The 22323-nt window shown below is 29.7% G+C and overlaps 1 protein-coding gene across 2 annotated transcripts; it reads left to right on the forward strand.

Moving 5' to 3' along the window:
• The first annotated feature begins 311 nt into the window (after positions 1–311).
• On the forward strand, positions 312–21471 carry LOC117176849 (protein pygopus). Of its 2 annotated transcripts, none has more exons than XM_033367191.1 (5): positions 312–598; positions 9622–9916; positions 12302–13402; positions 15287–15432; positions 19598–21471. In XM_033367191.1, the coding sequence occupies exons 2-5, from the start codon at positions 9707–9709 to the stop codon at positions 19716–19718; spliced, it is 1578 nt and encodes a 525-aa protein (XP_033223082.1). In that variant the 5' UTR covers positions 312–598; positions 9622–9706; the 3' UTR covers positions 19719–21471. The 2 variants fall into 2 exon arrangements, with proteins under 2 accessions (XP_033223082.1, XP_033223083.1); XM_033367192.1 differs by having other exon boundaries at positions 12302–13393.
• Positions 21472–22323: the final 852 nt, after the last annotated feature.

Genomic DNA, 22323 nt, shown 5'->3' on the forward strand with positions numbered 1-22323 from the left:
GTAAATAAAATCACTAATTTTAATGTTTTCAAGCATTTCAAATTATTTAAATTTTTCATTTGTGATGTTACATTTAGCAAAATTTCCTCCCCCTACGTCAAAAATCGTCACAAAACATACCCTCCACCTGACCATGTAATGTAGTTTTTGAACGGCCTCTTAAGAATCTTCCGATTCTTAAATTTCGCGGTCATCTCAGCGCGCCTTTTTATTTGAAGAAATGCCGGGAGGTGGCGCCATCTAATCGGTAATTAGCGGAACTATAAATTCGACACTCTCACGGATAAGGAAACTCACAACTACACGCACACGCGAAACGCGACAATGGCGACCTGACATACTGGCGTGCGTTATCCTAAACAAATAATTTTCCAAAGTTGTGACTTTTTCCCGAATATTGTATATACGCGAGTGAATCTGAGATCTATTTGTGCTGACGAGAAATATGTGATTGAGTGCAGAAATCCTTGAATCGAATAAAAGCTCAATCCTTATATAGGGACTTGGCTAGGAGGACAACACAAATTCATGGTAACTGTCCTGCCGAAATACGGAAGAATGATGTATAGGCACTAAATTTGCCATCTATAATGTTCCCGTGAGTATTTTCAAAAGCTTTGACTTGGATTTCTACTTTTTGTATTAAGATAAGAGCGCCTATTCCGATCTGCTTTGCGAATGCATTATAAAAATCTGTAGGTTAGGTTGGATCCGTGAACTGGCATCGGGGATGCTTATTTTGCTTTTCTTTTTATATTTACTGTAGACGCACCGGGCTTTGTAGCTTTATTGCAATTCGACTGAGTCCCGTGCCTTTTATCACACCCCGCTTCCATCGCTGAGAAGTGCATCGATAGTCGACTTATTTATTTATGCGCGTGAATATAAATACATTTACCTCCTCCCACGCGTACCTACTACCAACCTATGCATACAAGCATCAAATTGTCGATGCATATGAATAGCATACTTGTTTTTTGTTGTTTTTCTTCCTCTTGCTCCTGTATCAAGATGCAAATCGGGCCGAGTCGAGAAAAATCGTATACTTTTTTCGAATTTGTCTTTCCAAGAAATCTGAATTAAACCTGTTGAATATAAAAAGACAATTTCTGGATATGCTGAGAATCCACCAACATACACATAAATATATCGTTCGAATTTATCACTTCGAGTAGTTTAAATTCAAATTTTTTAAAGTAATTTGGAGTTTTTTTTATAAAAGTGGGATTTGTGAAAATGGGGAAAGGTTAAGTCTAAAAGGGAATAATTTCCTAGAAAAATAGAACAAATAAGTGAGTTTACGGTTTAACTAATACTTAAATTTTTAAATAAATACAAGGTATAGGTAGCATTTAAGAAAATATAAATTTCAATTTTCTTAATTTTATATCAGAAGACTATATATGCGGTCTAAATAGGGTGGTCATAGCTATTTTGCAAACAGTAGGGCATACTTTGAGGTTCTGCGAAAGGAGACAGAGCATGACTTTTATATTTATTTAGTCCGCTTCTTTTATTCAACTTGTCTCCGTCAGGGAAATGAAATGAAGAGTCTATTTTCTTATCTGCCTCTTTATAATTTTTAGAAAATGAAAGAAATTTAATAAATTAACACCTTTGGAGTATGAGAGTTCAAGTGGATGCGATTTGCTGTGTTTAATTATCACATATTGCCGGATTATATCCATCGAATCATATGTCGACGAATATTGAACCTATTAAATTTGAAATTATGACTACCCCAACCTCAATATCTCAGGCCTCGGACTCGCCACTTAATTTACAATATATGGCACTTTTTTTTTAGTCAAAACTATTTTGCTACTATTTCGAAACAAATTATACTAAAGACACTATTTTCTCACCATTTCCAGGTAATTTCACTATTTGTTTATTGTTCTTCGGAAAATATTTTTGAACTTCTTCGCTAATTGGCTAAAATAATATGTCCGCCGTTTCAAAAAATCAAAACTCTCCAGAAAAATGTCTTAATAAATGTTTAGGGGCCGTGCGTAAATTACGTAACATTTCTTTTTGAAATCATGAATCATTCATTTTCTTTGTGAATTTGTTTAGGAGTCATCTGAAAATAACGTTAGACGATTTGAGGGTGGGGGGGGGGGCATACCTTCCACGAAAAATTTAATTTGAAATAAAGAACAATGGAATTAAAATCAACGACGAATTTCAAAAAAAAAAAAAAAAAAAAAACTAGTTGCATTTTATCCCAAAAAGATGAACTTTCTATCAAAAGAGATGAAATTTCAACGAAGAAAGATTTTTTCAATTAAAAAAGAAAAAGAGTCATCCAAAGTGCTAAATTTTTAATCCAAAACATGATTTTTAAATCAGAAGATTAATTTTTTACCAAGAAAGATGAATTTCTATCAAAATATATACATTTTTAGCCAAATAATTGACTTTTCAACCAAATTCTTAAATATTAAACCAAAAAGACGACTTTCAAAAACAAAAAGGATTAATTTTATGCCAACAAAGATGAATTCTCAATAAAATGGATACATTTTTAATGTAATCGTTCAATTTCCAACCGAATAATTACATATTAAACTAGAAAGTCCACTCAAAAAAGATTCATTTTCTACGTACAAAGACAAATTCTCAACAAAATAAATACATTGCTAATCAAATAGTTGAATTTTTAACCATGAAGAATGATTTTCTACCAGAAAAGGCTGATTTTCAATAAATTACATATGTTTTGCGCTAAATAGTTTGAACAATAGGCGTGATGTTATTCCAAATTTTATTGAGGAGAATTAGTTTTCAATAAAAAACAATGTTGTACAAAACAGTTTCATTTTTTACTAAATAGTTGAATTTTATGCCAAATTGTTGAATTTACAAGCCAAAAATACGGGTTTTCAGTAATCAACACAAAAGTTAATTTGCAACCATTCAGTTAAATTTTAAACAAAATAGTTCTTTTCCGTCAACAAAATCACTTCTGAGTAAAGAAAAGAATGAATTATCAGCTAAAATTATGAATCTTCAACCAACAAAATTTACTTTTAAGAAAGTACTTAAATTTACAACCAAGTAGTTGAATATTCTGCCTAGAAATGTGATTCTTGAACGAAAAATGTAAAAGTTGATAGTTCAACAAATAAACATTTTGATTTAAAATTAAAATAAAAAAGTCTGATTTAAACAGCAATGACAAATTTTTAACATAAAGAATTTAATCCTCAACTGAAATCGATTAATTTTCAACGTAACAATCGCATTTTTAACAAACAAAAAAGTTATTTTTTGCCAAAGGAAAGAGAAATTTTCAACAAGGCATAAATTTTCAACTAAATAGTTCGATTTTCTACTAAATTGTTGAATTTTCAAACCAAAAAGATTGTTTGTCAAGAAAGAAAATGCAATCGAATGAATGAAATTTAAAGTCAAAAGAACGAGTTTTCAACAAAACAGTTGAATTCTCAACCAAGCATTATTACTTTTCAACACCATTGTTGAATTTTAAAGAAAATCATTTTTGAACCAAATAATAAATTTGTTAAATAAAAAATAATAATTCTTAACTAAATATTTAATAGTAGACTTTTCAATCGAAAATAATGAATTCTCAACAAAAAGAGTAGGATTTTCTTGTTGGGTTCTATTAATTCAGTGAACAATTAAGTTGGAAGATTATAAAAAGGGGAAAGTCTGTTCAACCTACTGTAAATAATTTATTATTTACACTATTTTTGGTCTCTATAGTGCGTGCGAGGCCTGATTTCTGAATCGAGATATAATTACTAAAATTACGACGTAATTATGTTTAGGCATGCAATTGAATATCACTACCTTAAATACTAATATTAAAAAGGAACTATTTTAAAATATAATTTTCATCGTCAACATTTTTATTTAAGTATAATTTAGACAAAAATATATCCATCGACGTAACTCATAATAACTTTCATATTTTGGAATAAAATCAAATATATTCCAAACTCAATTTAAGCTCGGTTTCGATTCTGACCTTCGGCTCTAATGAAGGTACTCCGTAGGTAAACAATCAGAGCTGTTTAAACTATTTCTATTTGATTTTCCTGTCTAGTAAAAAATATGTTGCGCTTTTTTGTTCTAATACGGAGACGAGGGTAAACTAAATATTTAATGGAAATAAGGACGTTTGCGGGCCGTTGAGAATCTCGTTTAAAATGAGAACTTTCTCTTGAATGATCGGCCCGGACAGTGAATCACTTGTCTCTCGCATTGCTTGAACCATTCGAAGATAGCAGCATCCAAAAGCATAGCACTGTTTTGCAACTATGCATGCATAAGCGAAACACCTTGCAAAATACTAGACTTTGAGATTACAAAACGCTGCAGTGGTATCTTTTCGTACTGCACATGCGTCACTTCGGAAACCAGATTGGCTACCGTTGTTAGCACGCGTATTTAAAATAATTAAATGTGCAAGAAATTGATTGTAAAAATTAAAAAAAAAATCTTAGATCACAAAGTAGACTTATAAAGTAGAAGGGAAAATAATTATTTTAAATAAGTACGCCAACGGCGACAATCAAATTTTGGACGCGATGCATGCGCAGTACAAAAATATACAAAGATGGAGAGTGAACTGACACAACGACGTGACGCACCTACTCACCTAGGCCGTTAGTGAATAATAAAAATATCAATTGGAACGGGATAAAAATTTTGCCAAAAAATTTTGGAATCCTTTTCTATTTTAAAACTATAGGAAGACTTTTTGTGCTGTTTTCCCCTGATGAAGCCTTACCATTTGTTTATCCTCAGGGTGAAATCCATAATAAACTATTAGTATACCCTTCTGAAACATTTTTTCTGTAAAGTTAATGAAAAGTAAGGTTATTAGATAAATCATTTTATTTCATATACAGTAATATCAAAGTCAGCAAGTATAAAATAATATTTTAACGTCTTTATATTAATTTTATTTGGAAATAAATTTATGTTTTTTGTAATTAATAATATTGTTATGTGTCTTTTTCTCTCTCATTGTTGAACATTTTACTGCATTGTCTTATTTTATTGAATAATAAACCTGAGAGGATTATGAAAAATGTAAGATGTTAAATTTCTTCAGAAGTGCAACAAATAAGTTTGTAACGTGAATACTTTTACAGCCTCTTTTTTTAGTGCTACTAAGTCTAATTTGAGCTACAAATTACAATTTTGGGTGAAGTTCCGAAAAGCGCTTACCTCCGAATGATTTGAAACTCCGTATACCTATGTATTTTCACGCACTGATCACGAATATGATAGTGAAAATACCCGCAAATTTGATTTTCACGGTGAAAACCATGAAAACCCCATAAAAATCACGTTTTTTTACGTTTATCTTAGTGAATAGTGTAAATTTGTAAAAAAAAAAGTTTCAAATAAAAGTTTTAGATCCTTTGAAAATACATATTTTATGTCATGGGGGGGGGGCATTCCAATGAATGGTCACAAAATAAACTCAGATCAGACACGACCCCCTTTCCAACGTGTTGTGAGGGCGGGAAGGCACCCCTGTGACCGGTCCCAGAAAAAACTTAGGTCACACAAGACCCCTTTTCCAACATGTCCTGGGAGGCGGGAAGGCATCCCAATGACTATTCAAAGAATAACTTAGGTCAGACATGACCCCCTTTCCAACGTGTCATGAGGGGAGGGGGGCACCCCTGTGACTGGTCCCAGACAAAACTTAGGTCATATACGACCCATTTACAACATGCTATAGATTTTTATGGGTTTTCATGATTTTTACCATGAAAATCACATTTGCGGGTATTTTCACTATCATATTCGTGATGAGCGCGTCAAAATACGTAAGTATACGAAGTTTCGAATTAATCGGAGGTAAGCGTTTTTCGGAACTTTATCCACAATTTTTAGGGAAAAAATCAAGAAATATTTTGTTATTTACAAAGTGTCCTGTATGTGGAGAATTATGAATATATTTTCAATTAGGGCTAACAAACTTTGATATATCGAAATTGAGAAAAACAATACATAAAAATATAAAGAGACCTAAATAGTTTTTCTGCTAAGATCTCTTTTCTACAATGCATATTATACATTCCTTTTCTGTAAATTAAAAAAAACTTTTCCGTAGTCTATATCACTGAATAATTTCCCTCTATTTTTGTGTTAAGATTTTAACCTCTTTTCCGAGTGAAATTTATCGACTTTTTTGGTTTGTTTTCATGATGCTTAGATCCCTTTTCGACAATCATTATAACTTTTCATAAATTTTAAGATTGATTAGAGATTTCTAATATCTTTTTATTACGAAATGTTGGACATTGATGGTAATATAAAGGGGTATAATTTCATGCCATGTGTATAAAAGAGTAATACATGCATTTTCAAGTCATTAAGAAAGTAAGAACAAGAAAAAATCAATAAAAAGGCGAAACCCCAAAGCAGGCCTCTAAATCATATCCGATTTTGAATTTTTTGTTTGAAACCTTGAAATCCAAAAAGGTACAATTTATGCGAGTGTGCGTTTGCGCTATGGACTTTAAGAATATTGATAAAAAAATAAATAAAAGTGTAAAATATTTTAAAATATGATGATTTTTGTATGATTTATTTGATTCTGCACCCAGATCAGCAATGATAAATCTTAACCTATTCAAATAAGAAGACTTCATGTCTAAAGAATAAAATCCATTTTTTTTTATTTCATTTTTTTAATTTAAATTCCAAACCTTTTTAAACTTTCCATATTTTATGAAAATAGAGGTTAATTGAACAAATTCGTAATTTTCCAAGGTTAATTTTTATCTCATGTTGTTAAATAAACGTTTTAAATCACATTTATCTCGACATTTATACGATTATATTTCGAGGCCAAATTAAGACAATGATTACTTTTTTCAAAAAATTTCCTTTTTTTGTTATTTCTTCCATATTTGTTGCTGGTAAAAAGTATTTAGCACTTGCGTAAACATTAGAAGAATTTTTATTAAAATTTCTTTCAAACTAAATGATTTTTTAATGAAAGTTTATAGATGACACAATTTCAAATTTATAGCAATTGAACATTATAGTTAGTGACATTATGTTTTAATATGCATAGGAATTAAATGATATTACTGAATCCTTTTTCAGTTTGTTAATTTTATTATTTGGATTCATCCTTTTTGCAATTATACGTAATTGAAGCCGTTTGACAGAAAGGGGCATGAGCAGCAGTGTTTTGGTTGAAAAAAAATTAATTCGCAGAACGGACCTATTACATGTCCTATACCGAATTCTGCAATAAAAATATATTAATAACAGGAATCACAGACTTTCCCCTATTTCCCTGTGATTCCACTTTTTCAAATTCGCTTATAAACTACAATATGCCTAAAAATGTATAAAAAAAAAAACTTAAAGCTGAATCAATTTTAAACATGTTGAAAATGTGAAAACCGGAAATAGGTCCAATATAAAATTGGAACATATAACAAATATATAGTAATTTTGAAAAGAAGTATTAGAAGGTGAAGCCTTTTTAATTTAAACTTATTAATTTAAATTTGATGAACTGCAAAGTTAAATGTTCTGACTTGAAAATTTCAAAGTTATTTGTTCAAAACAGAGCCAATTAAATATTTAATCTAAATAGGAGTGTTGAGTAGTACCAACATTTATTTTTAAACATTACTATTCAAAAATTTACCATATTTATTTGACGTGTTCTTGCATCACTTACTAAGCCTAGTACATATGTAAAATATCATCCAAACGAACAAAAAATTTCTATTAACGTTACTCGGAAAAGTGGTGAAAATAATGTGAAAAAATTTCATGTAATTAATTTAATTTTCCTATATAGTTTTTAAATGATGTGTCTCAAATTAAAAAGAGATAAAGAGAAAAATCATTCAGTAATAAAGACTATGGTAAACTCGGTAACTCCGGAAAAGGCAAATAGAATGTGCATAGTTGAAAAGGTATTTTTAGCAGAGAAAAATTAGTTAGATTCCTTTTTCAACAAAAGTAATTTTTTTCTTAGTTTCATTAAAAATGTTGCAAATCAAGCTAAATATTCAGTAAACGCGAAAGATAAGACTTTATTAGCATTAATTGAAAACATTTGATTATTAATTCAAATTTATGCCAATTCTTTTTTTCTCGAAATCGAGATTTCGGTTGTTATGCCCAGCTAGGCCTTTTTTGACAAACAGCTTCAATTTCACTAAGGAAAAATAGTATTCTTTCTCTTGCATTTTCAATTGAAAATATGTTCCCAGCATGTTATGAAAAGTGGTTATGTGCAGGCCTCGCATACCGGTCTCTATATTCCCTATTGTACTTTATATTCAGTGAAGGTCCCTAAAGTACCCTATTTTCAATATTATGTCCTTATGGTATCCTGTTTGCAGGCCATAATGAAACTTTAAAAAAATGTATGCTAAGATCAAAGATCCCAAGAGTTATGCAGTTTGAAAAAAATAGAAAAATCAGGAGATTTTTAATGCCTATAACTATTTCTGATTTGTCTGCATTTTTAAAAATATTTCAGCGTATTTTTAAAGATTCCGAGCAATTTCTAAGAGCTTTCAATAATTTAAAGGGTTTTTACAGATTTTAAGGCATTTTTAAAACTTCTAAGAAATTTCATGAGCTTTTTATGTTAACTTCTTATAATTACTTTATTTAATCTTTTTCCTAATAGGTTTGAAATATTTTAGGACAATGAATTTTCTAGAATTTTGGAAGATATCGAACGATTTTACATGGTCGATAAGGTTTTGAGATAGTTTAAAAAATTTCACTGGATTTATAAGATTTCTGAGCATTTCAATGATTTTAAGGGGGCTCAAAGCTCTCAATGTGTTTTTCAATTGCGGTTGTCCAAATTTAGTCGTTGTATTCTTGATTTCATTTTCAGAAATTTTGCACATTAATTTGATTATTAAACGTCAAATAGAATTTTAAATTTGATTTTAATATCATTTAAATTTATTTAATTTCAATGTGTTTTAATAAATTTTCCAGGATTTCAGAAAATATCACTATAGAATTTCACGAGACGTGTAGAGCATGAAAGATTTAAAATTATTTTTTGGAATTCTGTCGAATTTTTTTAATTCACTTGAATTCTTAAAAATTTACTCTATTCGATGGAGCGTTTCATCAAATTCTCTTAAATTTCCTTGAATTTTTTTAATTTCATTTCAAAGTTACTGATGTGAATGGATTTTTTCATATTTTTAAATTGCGTTCAATACATTTGAATTTCTTAATTCACCTTGGATTTTTATGAATTTTATCACATTGTTCTCGTTCGCCTTAAATTCCTTTAAATTTATCTCAATTTTAGGGACACTTTGAGCGTGAGAAAAGTACCCTTTGGTCCCATGATAACTGTGAGGCCTGTAATTGCAAGGTGTTAAAAAAAGTTGCAAGTCAGAAACACTTTAAAGATTTAAATAAATATTGTAATTTTTTTTAATTACTTTAAATCACATGAATTAATGCCATTTTTATCAGGTTCGGTTTGAAGTTCTTAAAACTTGCGAGTGCAATTTGAAAGTTGCATTTTTCTGAGCGCTTTGAGTCTAAAATTATTCAAGATCGAAAGTTTTAAATAATAAACGTGAAGCTTCTATCAACTATACTTATAATTTTTTTCAGTTTTCCAAGTACATTGAGTCAACAACAAAGCCACTGCGCTACTGAAAAGGCATGATAAAATAAAAGGGAAGGAGAAGAGAAGGAGATGAGCCACAATATTGCAGGCATGCCTCCCTTCGCAAGGATGCCTTTAGGAGGAATGGGTATGGGAATGGGCCCTGGTGCCCCTCACCCAGAACCCTCATCTCACCCTCATCCTCCACCACCTCCTCCTGCTGGTGCCAATCCGAAGAAAAAACGACGGACTAATGCCAATGTTGCTCAGCAACAACCTCAACAACCACCGTCTGTACAGGTAAAAAATTAATCTGCGACCCTTCAAAACTAACGATAAAATTGTTGCTGAGTAGCCTCGAAAACGAAAAACTCGGGAAAGATATGAAATTAAACAAAATATATTGACAACTCCTGCTACTTTTTTTTACAACATCATGAAACCGGAATTTAATATGACAACTTACTTTTAAACAATAAACAAAGTAGACCGTGCTAAAAATAAATGTGCTCATATTTTTCAAGCTTATGAACTTAAAAATATTCATCAATACCCTCAGTCTGTAGTAAAGCTGTTTACTAATTTTGTCTTTTTATCAGAAAGAAAAATATTCCTATTTTTTTCAGCAAGAAAGTGTTAATATTTATCAATATAATTCAGATAGTCATAAAAAATTTAGAGTGTATTTAAATCGAGATGACTGTTGAGTTGATGAAAGAAAAACGAAATATCCAGAGTGTTTTGTTAAGATTTTATAATGAAATCGAAATAAAGAGCGACTTGCCTTTAGTTTCAATAATGAAGACGAAATGAATACAAGACTCGTATTTTATTTTGCCTAAAGCAAATCTAATAAAAAGTGACTTCCAAAATAATAATAAAAGCCACTTTTTGACATAAACGCAGATATCAAATCAGGCGCTATAGTTTCAGTAAAAAAGAGCATGTCGTGTGTAAGCGTCTGAGATAAGATAAGAGTTTTTGCTGTCATAGCCACTGCATATATTGCATTTGTAGGCATTTGCATTGTAGAGTTAAAAAAAATGCACACAGCATAAGATATAAAATCTGAAAAGATTAAAGAATGTATACACATTTTTAAATTATGATGTAAAACGCACATTTAAGAGATTAGAACTTTTTTAAATAGTGAAAGGGCTAAAAATTGGAGCTGACGGCTTCCTTAATAAAAGTTTTAACCATTATTTCTGTGTCAATAAATATCAATGCATTTTTATTTTGAAGCTTTAAATTTCTAGAATAAAAAATATGTAATTGGTTTTCTTTTGTCTTGAAACATTAATTATTACTATATAAAACAGCCTGTTATTTTCAACTGTCTACATTTTGAGAACTTCGGACTCCTTTAAATAAAAAGGCAAAAGCTTTTATAATAAAAGTTTGATAGTTTTTTGTTTGTTAAGTTGATACTACGTTTTTATTATGCTCTTGAAGCAGCAGTATATGAAAATCAATCAGATAATATTATATTATGCAAATGTGCACCAAGAAGGCCAAGTAGTCTTTTTACGGGCTAGGTCCCTAGGCCGATAAAGTATCTTAAGGATTGACACAGAGACAGTTTTTCAATTCACTTTTTATTTACTTTTTTACAAAATAAACACTATGGTCACTTATTTAAGTAAAAGGTCACTTTAGAAATTTTAATGCATCTCACTTCAAACTACCTTAAAAAAATAATCTATGTATGATATCAACACTAATGTCTGGTGTGCAAAAGATTTTCAATATCCGACTTCTCACGCGATTCCACTTATCTCCCATTTATTCCGTTTTCTTATTTTTGTTTGGCTTTAATGCGAACTAAATTAATAAAACACAATAAGAAAATTCAACCTTTTTTAATTGAAAGTGCATTTTTTTGGTTCAGACTTGCGTCTTTTTGGTTGATAATTCAACTATTTTGTTGAAAATTCCTATTCTGTTCCTTGAAAAGTTCTTTACAATTTTATTTATCACGTTTTATGAAAATTGTGTTTTTTTCAGTAATACGTAATGCAATAAGTTTTTTAATCAAACAATTTGCTAAATAATATGTTCTCGAAAGACATGAAGAATATAATAATTATAAAGAGTCTTTAAAGGAAGAAACACCCTAAATGCGTAAATAACTACATAGAATTAAATAAATAATTATGAATCAAATTTTTTTTCATTATTCACGCTTAGATTTCACTTATAAAATTTGTTGCAATAAGCAATAGCCACGTTATTTCACACCCGGGGAACTATGTACCCACCTCCCGTTTATTCAACTTTGTAAATAATTATTAAATTTATATCGCTTTATTATCATTCATTTAAATAAATTTAGTATCAAATGTAAATGTCAAAGGCCCACATCACTCAAAAACACCAAAACAATTTACGTGCATAAATTAAATAACTTGATACGAAATTAATAATCCGCTCAAAGTTAAATTTTAATTATATAAAATATCCTTAAGTAAATACCTTGAAAGATTCTGAAGTATGTGAAACATCTTGAAGTCAGAAGTAGGTGTACACTTATCGGACGATTTATCAACCCCTTGATATATAACTTTAGTGAATTCTTACTATTTGAATGAAAAACTCATCTTTGAAATTTTAATTCCTTGAAATTATCAATATGTGTACTTAAAAACTTCAACAACAAAAAACGTTATTTTTTTTCTCTTCCAGGATTTATTACCTCCACCCTTGACTGGCTACGGAGACACAATAGTAGCGAGTAATCCATTCGACGACACTCCTCCCCAATCCTCGCAAAATCCCATGATGCATGGTGGTCCACCTCACATGCACCCTCACCACCCCCACCACATGGGTGGACCACCAATGCGAGGGATGAGTCCACTCTCGTCAATAGGAGGAATGAACCCCATGATGTCCCAACACATGGGCAACATGAGTCCAATGGGCAACTCTCCCATGGGAAATCACATGAATCACATGGGTGGCATGTCTCCGATGAACCACCCGCCGATAAGCGGGATGAGTCCCATGAACAACATGGGTCCCAACATGCCACCCGGACAGATAAACTCAATGAACAATCACATGAATATGGGCCATATGGGAAATTCGCAGATGAGTGGACCCCCAATGGGAAGTCCCATGAACAGTATGAATAACGGGCCCATGGGAAGTCCGATGAACAACATGGGTCATAGTATGGGTAGTCCAATGGGTGGACCTTTGGGGTCACCCATGAACAGTATGGGAGGATCTAATCACATGTCCAACGGTCCTATGAATATGAATAGCATGAATAGCCATATACCGCCTAACAGCCCGTTGAACGGACCTCCGATGAACAATGTTAATAGTCCACTAGGTCATAATGGATCTCAAAATCATCCGAATCATCCCAATCATCCGAATCATCCAAATCACCCAAATCATCCAAGTCATCCGAATCATCCAAGTCATCCGAATCATATGGGAAATAATCTTAGTAATCTTGGAAGACCTATGAACGGACCCATGACCACCATGAGTTCAATGGTTTCTAATAATATGAATATGGGTGGGCATAACCAAATCAGTAGCATGAACATGGGCCCCATGAATACTATGTCGAATATTAATCTCAGTCATCACAATCAAATGGGACATATGGGAGGACCGATGGGTAACATGTCGAGTAATATGGGAAGTGGGCCGCCAATGGGACATCCAATGAATATGGGAGGATCCATGGGAGGTCCACCTCATGGATTTCAAGGGCCACCGGGAATGGGGCCGAAGCCGATGCCAGTCTCTGCTGGAAAGGTGAGTTTGGTAAATATATATTTTTATTAAATGTAAACTTTTGTAAATAGGGCGGATTTATTATTTTCTTAAAGCATGATAAGAAAATTCAGATTATATTTGAAGCATTTTTATATATGAAGGCATTTATCATGTAGCAGATAAATTCTAAATTTCAGGCAAAACTTATAAGACATTGATAGAATTATTTCAAGGTTTGATACAACCATTTTAACGCTTTCTATTTTATCTCAAATTCATTACAGTACCCTTCCACTTATCGCACTACCACTTATAACAAATTTCCCTTCTCGTTTCGATCCTCCTACCGACTTTTCAAACAAAACATTGTCATTTACTGTAGCCTATTTAATAAGTTATAGTTTCAATTTATGAATTGCTATCTATTCTAGGCAAATACAAATTCAACCGAAATTGTGTTATATTTAAATACTTAAATGCCTATCCATCCAGAGTTTCCAAATTTTTTTTCTGAATAAGACTTGTAAGAAACCATACAAATTTTAGGATTAGGGTGTAAAATTAACATAATTACATATTAATGTTCTCTGCTACTTATTTCCTCAGCTGTCAAATTTTGATATTAACTTTTTTGAACAGGTTCGATTTTCTAAGCCAATGAGATATGAGGGTAAAGCGCAAGGGGAGAAGGATTTTTTATGTGGTGAGGGAACTCACCTAACGCGACTCCCAGTCCCCGAATTTTGCGATAAGTGGGAGAATATTGTATTTTTTTACGAAAAAATGTTTTAATGACAGAACCATCCATAAATAAGACACAATTAAATCTAAGATTGAAAACTTGGGTCTCGCTCAGTTGTGATTGTGTACTTAAATTTTTTCTATCGAAATTTGAGGATGAAGCTGTTATTTAAGGAAAAATATCATTTGTCAAAAAAGATGTTTAAAAACAGTAACCATCTATGTAATTATATGAAAGGCTTCTAAACGTAAATGCAATCAATATTATTGTATGCAATTATACAAATTTACAAATAGGTATCGATTTTTCAAGTGAAATTTTTTTCTTACTATTTCTTTCGCACATTCTTTCGGCTTGAAAGAAAGACTGATGTTTAGAGTACGTTTTAAACTCTTTATGGTTTGGTATAAAACCCTTATAATTGTTTACCTTGATATTTTGGTTTTATATTTTCATAATCTCTTGGCGTACCCTAAAGTTAAAGAAAATATTGTGTACAGTCTGAAGATTTCTTGTTTTCGAAAATCTCACTGTCTAAAATGGTCATTTTTTTGGCAATTATCCATATAATTGAAATAAATTTGATAAAAACCTCATGATTACTCATTTCATGTATTAAAAAAGTAATTCATTAAGGAGAAAAAATATTAAAATTTGTCAGCATTTTTGTTTCTACATTAAACATTTTAATGCGTTTTTGTGTAACAATTGGTAGCAATCACATTTTTAAATTTGAAATGCATGAGAGCTGTATGCCTAATACTAAGAAGTTTTTTTTTAAATCCTCAACCCTAAGTGATGATGCTTTTTTGCCAGAATTGCTCAATTTTGACATTAATTTCAAATTTATCTGTAACTGAAGTTTGTTCTAAAGTTTATGGACGAAAATATAAGTAAAAAATAATAATTTTTCGTACCTATATTTTTCAGTGTGTGTCTGGTTTAAACCGTCAGTGCAAGTAATTAGCAAAAGAAAATATGTACAGTATTTTGTAATTTTTTAAGTTTGAAAACCTTCAACCGAAATTTTGTGTATTTTACTTGATTTTTAAAAAAATATAAATGACTGGGAATAAAATGTTTGCAAACCGGTTAATGATTCGGAATTTTTTTCTTTAATTACACTAGCCACTTCTGAAAAGATCGATTCTAACTCTAAATAAGTAAATGTTTTTTTTTCAATCTTACAGATCTACCCTCCTGACCAACCTATGGTATTTAATCCACAAAATCCCAACGCTCCTCCTATCTATCCATGTGGAGTTTGTCACAAAGAGGTACATGATAATGACCAAGCCATTCTCTGTGAGTCTGGATGCAATTTTTGGTTTCACAGGTAAGATAAAAATCATCCAAAAATCTACTTATGTACGTATATAATGTACAAGTTATCACTGGAAAAAATATTTGAGTGCACAGCCGACCATTTTTTAGTAACATACGTAGTAAGCTCGTTACAATCCATTTTTACAACAGTGTCTTCTTAACCCGAACTATTAATTAGCCCAAAATAATTAGAAAACTATTAATGAAGTCAATGTTTTATTTGATTAATTTTTCGTTTGGATTTTTTTATAATAAATCGTTGGATTTTGAAACAAAAAAGATTCATTTATGACAAAAATGGAGTCGTTCATTTTTTATTGAATTCATTTTCAATATTTAAAAAAAAAACTAATTTTTTCTGTAACAGTTTAATTTTATATAAGATTTTTATTTTCTAAACCAAAAGGACAATTTTCGTATAAAACAGTTGAATTTTCAACAAAAAATTTCATTTACAACAAATCAGTTGAAATTTCAATAGAATAGTTACATTTTCTATGAACAAAATGAACTTTTAAGAAAGTAGTTTAAGTTTCAACCAAGGAGTTGAATTTGAAACATGAATAGATAAATTTCCAGAAAAAATGTGATTGTTGATATTTCCTTTTTTATCGAAAAATAGTATATTATGTACCTAAATAGTAAAGTTGAACTGCATCCGAGTATAAAACAACTTTACTGGCGTGGTGCATACGATACTTAATCTGAAATAGGCGGAATAAGAGGTCTTTTTCTGGGAAACTGTGCTTGATTGTACCGCATACGCACGCGCGTGGGTTGACATTAGAAGTCCAAAGTCAACTTCGTAGTTAAACTTAGATTTAAAATGAATTCCTCTCGCTCCTTTCTTGAACTTTTCTTTCACTTCTCACTCACTTTTTGCTCCTTGCTGTCACTTTAAGTGTCGGTCGTCGCAGTACAATAAAGTGCTATTTTACTGTCGCTCACTGGGCAGATAATGTGCGCTTATTTTGCCTATTTCAAATAAAAAAATTTTTCTATAGAAAAGACAAACTTTCAATAAAATACATTAATTTTCGACCAAATAGTTAAATTTTCTACCCATTTGTTTAATGTTCCAGTCGAAAATACGAATTTTGAACAAACAGTTAATTTTCAACGGAGACAGAAGAATTTTTGAGGAAGCAGTTGCATTTTTAACCAAAAAATATTAAATGTCTACAGAAAGTGATCAATTTTAAAGCCAAAAAAGATGACTGTTCAATAAATTGTTGAATTTTCCAAAAAAATAATTGTTAGTCAAAAAAGAAAAAAAAATTCTATCAAATTGTTTCTTAAATTTCTAAGCCAGAAATACAAGCTTTCTACAAACTTATTAAATTTTCAACTAATAAATATTAAGTTTTTAAATGAAAGAAATTATTTTTAACCAAAATTTTATAGTTGACTTTTGAAAAAAAAAGGACAAAATGTCGATAAACGACTATAGGCTTGCAATAAGTAAATAGCATAAGTTGCAATAAGTAAATATACTGGACCTGTAAACCGGAAAATGGCAGTAAATTTATGTTTTAACCGGAAATTTTACAAATTTTATAAAGAAAATCATTCCTAAGTTCGATTTTAACTGCTTTTTAAATAATTAGTCGAATTTTTATCTTCTTTAGTTATGATATTATTCAGTTTATAATGCGTAATTAAAAAATCTTTTACTTAAAAAAATTTTCCATTTTAGATTTTTATTTTTAAGTGTACATTTTTAATTTAAAGAATTTTAAAATGCATTCTTGGAAGAGTTCATCAATTAAAAATTAAAAGCGTTTAAAATTGAAAAATTTTAATATTTTAAAATGTGGGTTAAAAGAATATGGGAGACTTTGAGACCATTTTTTTTTAATTTTTCAAGATTTACAAATTTTTTAGGTAAAGTGAATTTTGTCAGGGTGTGAAGAAAGTTCCTAAAATTTATAGGAAATTTTTTAATGATTGTTTTGTAAGAAATTCCAAGAGAAAATCGAAAAAAGATTTTAAAATTTTTGAATTATTTCCTAAAATCTTTGAAAAGTGTGAAAGATTTTAAAGCAAAATTTTGCCATATTACATAATTTTAGATAAAATTTCAGTAAGTTTAAGAGGTATTCAAAAGTTTTGAAATGATTCAAAAACAATTACGACTTGTAAAGTTTTTTTTAGAATTTTTGTGAAGTTCCACGAAAATAAGACATTTTTTCAGATTTCTAAGAAAAATTAAAATAATTTTTTATTTCGAAAAATTAATTTGAAGAAATTATTGAAAAAGATTTTAGAAGATTTCAAAAATAGTCAAAGAAGAATCGGAAAGATTTTAAGGCAATTTTTCTAATTTTGCAGTATAAATAAAAAATGCAAAAAAATTTTTAATAATTAAAAGAAAATTGAAAAAGGTTTTTAAACATAACAAACGATTTCCTAAAATTTCTAAAAATATTTTAGAAGATTTTAAAGCAAAATGTTTCAATTTGGTAAGGTTGCAAAATAAAAACGAACAAAAATGGAGTAAAGTCAAGAAATATTTAGTAGAATTTAAGAGAGTTTTGAAAGTTTTCAAGGGAATAAACAAATTTTCCTAAAATTGCTGGGAAAATGTAGAAGATTTTAAGGTAATTTTGTTTAAATTTGAAGTGATATTTGTAAATTTTGAGAAAAATTCGTGCCAGTTAATAATATTTTCAGGAATTGAAGACGTTTCAAATAGATTACTAATATTCGAAAACTCGGAAACATTTTCGAAAATGTATCAAATATTTCTTGATTCCTTCCCAACTTCTAAAAGTTCTAAACATCTTTTAAAGGGACTCGAATCTTATAAAAATTATATTTACATAAATTTATAAACAAGGTGATAATACTTATTTTCTTGTTCTCAATTCTCATAATTTAATTTCAGCATGGATTTATTGTAGCACTTCGAAAAATAATTCTTGAATAATTTGAGTGCTGTCAAAGATAAAAAAATATTCGTTAATGGTCTTTCTTTAAAATTTGACATACAAATTTTAAAATATTTTAGCTTCGTTACAAAGTCTAATCAATTAAAAAAATATCAGATTTAAGAGCTCGTTATTTCATTGTAATAGAAAACAATATTTTAGGATTTATCATATTCCTTTTTTATTATCTATAGATATAATTATATTTATTATATAGTAGTATTCTATTTTAAAACGGCAATAAAAAATAGAAAAATTAGTTCTTCATCACTATATTTAAAAGTGTTTGAATATGCGGGACTAACACAAAAAAAAACGAAAAAGTGAATAACAAAATCATAAATTAGCCAGAAAAAAATTGCCGAAATATAAAATAAATGAATTGTTAAATGCCCATAAATATTTCTATTCCTGAAATTTATGCTTGCCAAAATTTAAAATTTGCCGAAAATAATTAATAAATTATAAATTAATGATTAATTAAATTATTTGCCTCATTTATATTGATATTAATAGCTGATAAATTAATAATCAATAAACTATGTTCAGCTATTCTAAATTTCGAGAATTGAAATATTTGTGGGAATTTAATCATTCGTTTATTTTACAAATCGGTTTTGAATTTATAATTTGATAATAATATATATTTTTGACATTTTGTTCATTCATTTGTGTAGTCGTTATTTCTTTTTTTATAAGTTCTATATTAAAGAAAATAATTCACAAGAACATGAGTCTTATTTACTACTTGACTCTACACTATGAAGAAAAAATGATTATAAAGGGTTTTTCATATTTATTTTGTAATTATCATGTATTTTTCCTATGATACTGCATGGTTTTGTAGAACAAAGTTACTACTAGCACCGCCTCACGGCCGTTTTCAACTCTCGTGACACATTTTTTGCATTTGGCAGTACAGTGGAAGCACTCCCTTGAATTTACTTTACTGAGCATTTGAATACAACATTTTTTAACTAAAAAACTTGAACTTAAATTTTTAAGTTTAAAAATTGAGAGCTGCATCTTGAGTGTCTTAAGTCGCAGTTCATTTTTTTTTTGCCATTCAAATGGCAAAAAAAGATTTGCTTTAGTGTTCGAATTAATAGGAATTTAAATAATTTATAGACTATTTTTTCACCTCGAAATTGAGTCCGAGGCTTGTAGTTAGCCAAACTATTTTTTTCCAGTGATTATTTAATATTCTATTATTTGATAAAGTCTAATGAATATGGTTTATTTCAGAGGCTGCACAGGACTCTCTGAAGCTGCCTACCAACTTCTAACGCAAGAGGTTTACGCGGAATGGGTGTGTGATAAGTGCTTACAGACAAAAAACATACCCTTGGTTAAGTTCAAGCCATAACACTGTTTGGATCGTCGTATTTGCGACGCGTGAGTTACACTTTGTTAGACATATACACATTACAAACATGAGCACACGCGCATTACGTTACAGACACATGCTGTTTGTTAATAACTTTCTAGCTTTAACTTGTTGAAAACTTAGGGTATCGTTACAAATCGTGATTGGTGAGTACGTGCAGGAGGAATGGTTCACACGGCTACTAGATTTATACTCGAAAATAGATTTCTCCGATTCAAGACTGAATCTTGAATCAGGACAGATCAATCTGCCAGTATCATTCGTTGCTATCAATTCGACACACCCCAAGAAGTTTATTTTAATCTTGAGTAATTTGCGATAGTCGCTTTTAAATCGAGTAACTCACAAGTCGCGTTTACAACTCGGATACTTTTCTTTTTAGAATTTTTCTTTTGCTTCTCTTTAGTATAAGTTTCATCTTTTATTTAAAATAAACCAAATCTGGCTAGTCTAAACAATAAGGGATTATTGTAACTGACGGTTATCAGATTTGCAAAAAACCTACTGTTTTAGGTAATATCATTTTTTATATCATGCCAATTATTATTTTTATGGGACGAGTAGATGTAGTCTACCAACTTCTGTTTTGGTAGTGAGTTTCTTAATTTTTTTTTTTTTTTTTCATTTATGTATTTTAAACTCTTTCTAGTTAGATATTATTTACAGATTTCAATTTAGTACTCGAGTTTAAAGAAACTTCCGCTAGTTACTCGATTCCTTATAAGGCGTGCCGAATTTTTTCAGATTCAGATAAAAAAAACTTCAGGGAAAGCACATTTTTGAAGAAAAACAATTCGATTTAACCGAATTGTTTCTAGGACAATTATTTAATTATATACATATTATTTGAAATCTTTTATTTCCAGTATTATAGATTTTCCAAATACCATTCAAATTAATTTATGTTATTCTCAAAAAACGGTTAAATCGAATTTTTTCGAAACATGGATTTTACAAAAGCGAAGTTGACGAAATAAAAGTGACAAATTCGTGTGGAAAAGTGTGAATGCAGTATGAATAAACAATAAGAGGCGAACGAGTCGAAATTTGAATTAATTTTGTTAACATTGATCTGTCAATTTCACCCTAAACTGCTTTTTCTAAAATTTTATTATTGATTTTAAATTTGTCAACTTGTTCTGTATACAAATTGGTGCGATCTATTTTTTGACAGAAAAGTTATAAAGTTAATACTAATTAATTGAAAGCTGGTGAACATTGTAACCCCTGTTAGTTGCCATGCAAATTATATTATCAGTATAGTATTTAGCACGAAAATTTACCACCTTTTTATCAATTCGCACCAGTCTTTCTGCAAACGTGTACTGAAAATGCTCAATACTGTTGCTTTGTTAAAACTTTTGTATAATACTTTTAACCAGTATGATTTATACGTCCATCACTAGTATTTTTCTTCAGCATGCGTAGTGTTATTTAAAATTTTTTTAAAAGTAATTTTCTAATTTTTCTGCCGTTGAAAAGGAGAGAAAATGTGGAGAAAAAATTGTCGAACGACATGCCAAATCGAATGAAGCGTGTTAGGTGTATCGCACAGAAATCAGGATCATCTTTTTACAGATGAAGAAAAAAAGGAACACTGTTCATAATGATTAATGTCACAAATGCCCAATAATTTATATACTAGATGCTGCATTTTAAGCAGTAAATCAGTATCGATGCACCGACAAATTGAAAAGGTTGTCATTTAAAAATCATAATATTTAACGAATCGTTAAGGATTATCGTAGTCAAGAAGTAACTATATATCCGCGGCAAATTTAGATTAATTTGGGATTCTAAACTGAACTGAAGAAACTTGCCATCACTTAGTATTTTTTATTTATGCATATATTTAAAAAATGTTTTCGCCTTTTTTTTCTCTGGAAAAAATTCGTAATAATTTCCCTATTGTTCCAGTGAAACATTTTAATTTAAATGTTTTAAGATTCAGTATCACTGAAAACACTTAAACAATGGCCAATCAAGCATTTTTTGTAATTTATGAGAGTTAGAAGAACCTTTTTTATGCTGGTTTGGATTTTTAAGAAAACAAGTTGTTTAATCTGCAGGTATTATATTGATTTTTTTAAATTCAAACTCGCATGAAGACTCGACTTTTATAAATTTACAATTTCGACTGTTTGATTGAAACATAAATTTAAAGATTAAATCTCTTACAAATTTATGATGTTCAGTTTTCTTATTTAAATTTCTAGAAATAATATACAACGCAACAAAAGTATTTTAATATCAGAAGAGTTTCTGGTAGTCAATTTCCTTACTTAATTTTAACTTTAATAAATGATAAAGTTGCGATTTAAACTGTTTTATTGCTGAATTTGTACGAATTCGGGAAATCGGGAAAAGGCATGGAATTCTAATAATCGGATCAATTTTAAATTCGGATGATTGAACATTTTCTAGTTTTTGATACTGGTATTTTTATTTTTTATATTCTGATTTTAAATTGTTCTCGTTTCTTATTGAACGTTTTTTTAAATGAAATCAAAAATTTTCAGTATGAATTATTTCCAAAATTTTCCAATTGATTGAGTGATATTTTTTATATTTTACAGTTTTCTAA

This window comes from Belonocnema kinseyi, chromosome 7 (assembly GCF_010883055.1).
Source record: "Belonocnema kinseyi isolate 2016_QV_RU_SX_M_011 chromosome 7, B_treatae_v1, whole genome shotgun sequence".
Taxonomy (NCBI): Eukaryota; Metazoa; Arthropoda; class Insecta; order Hymenoptera; family Cynipidae; genus Belonocnema; species Belonocnema kinseyi.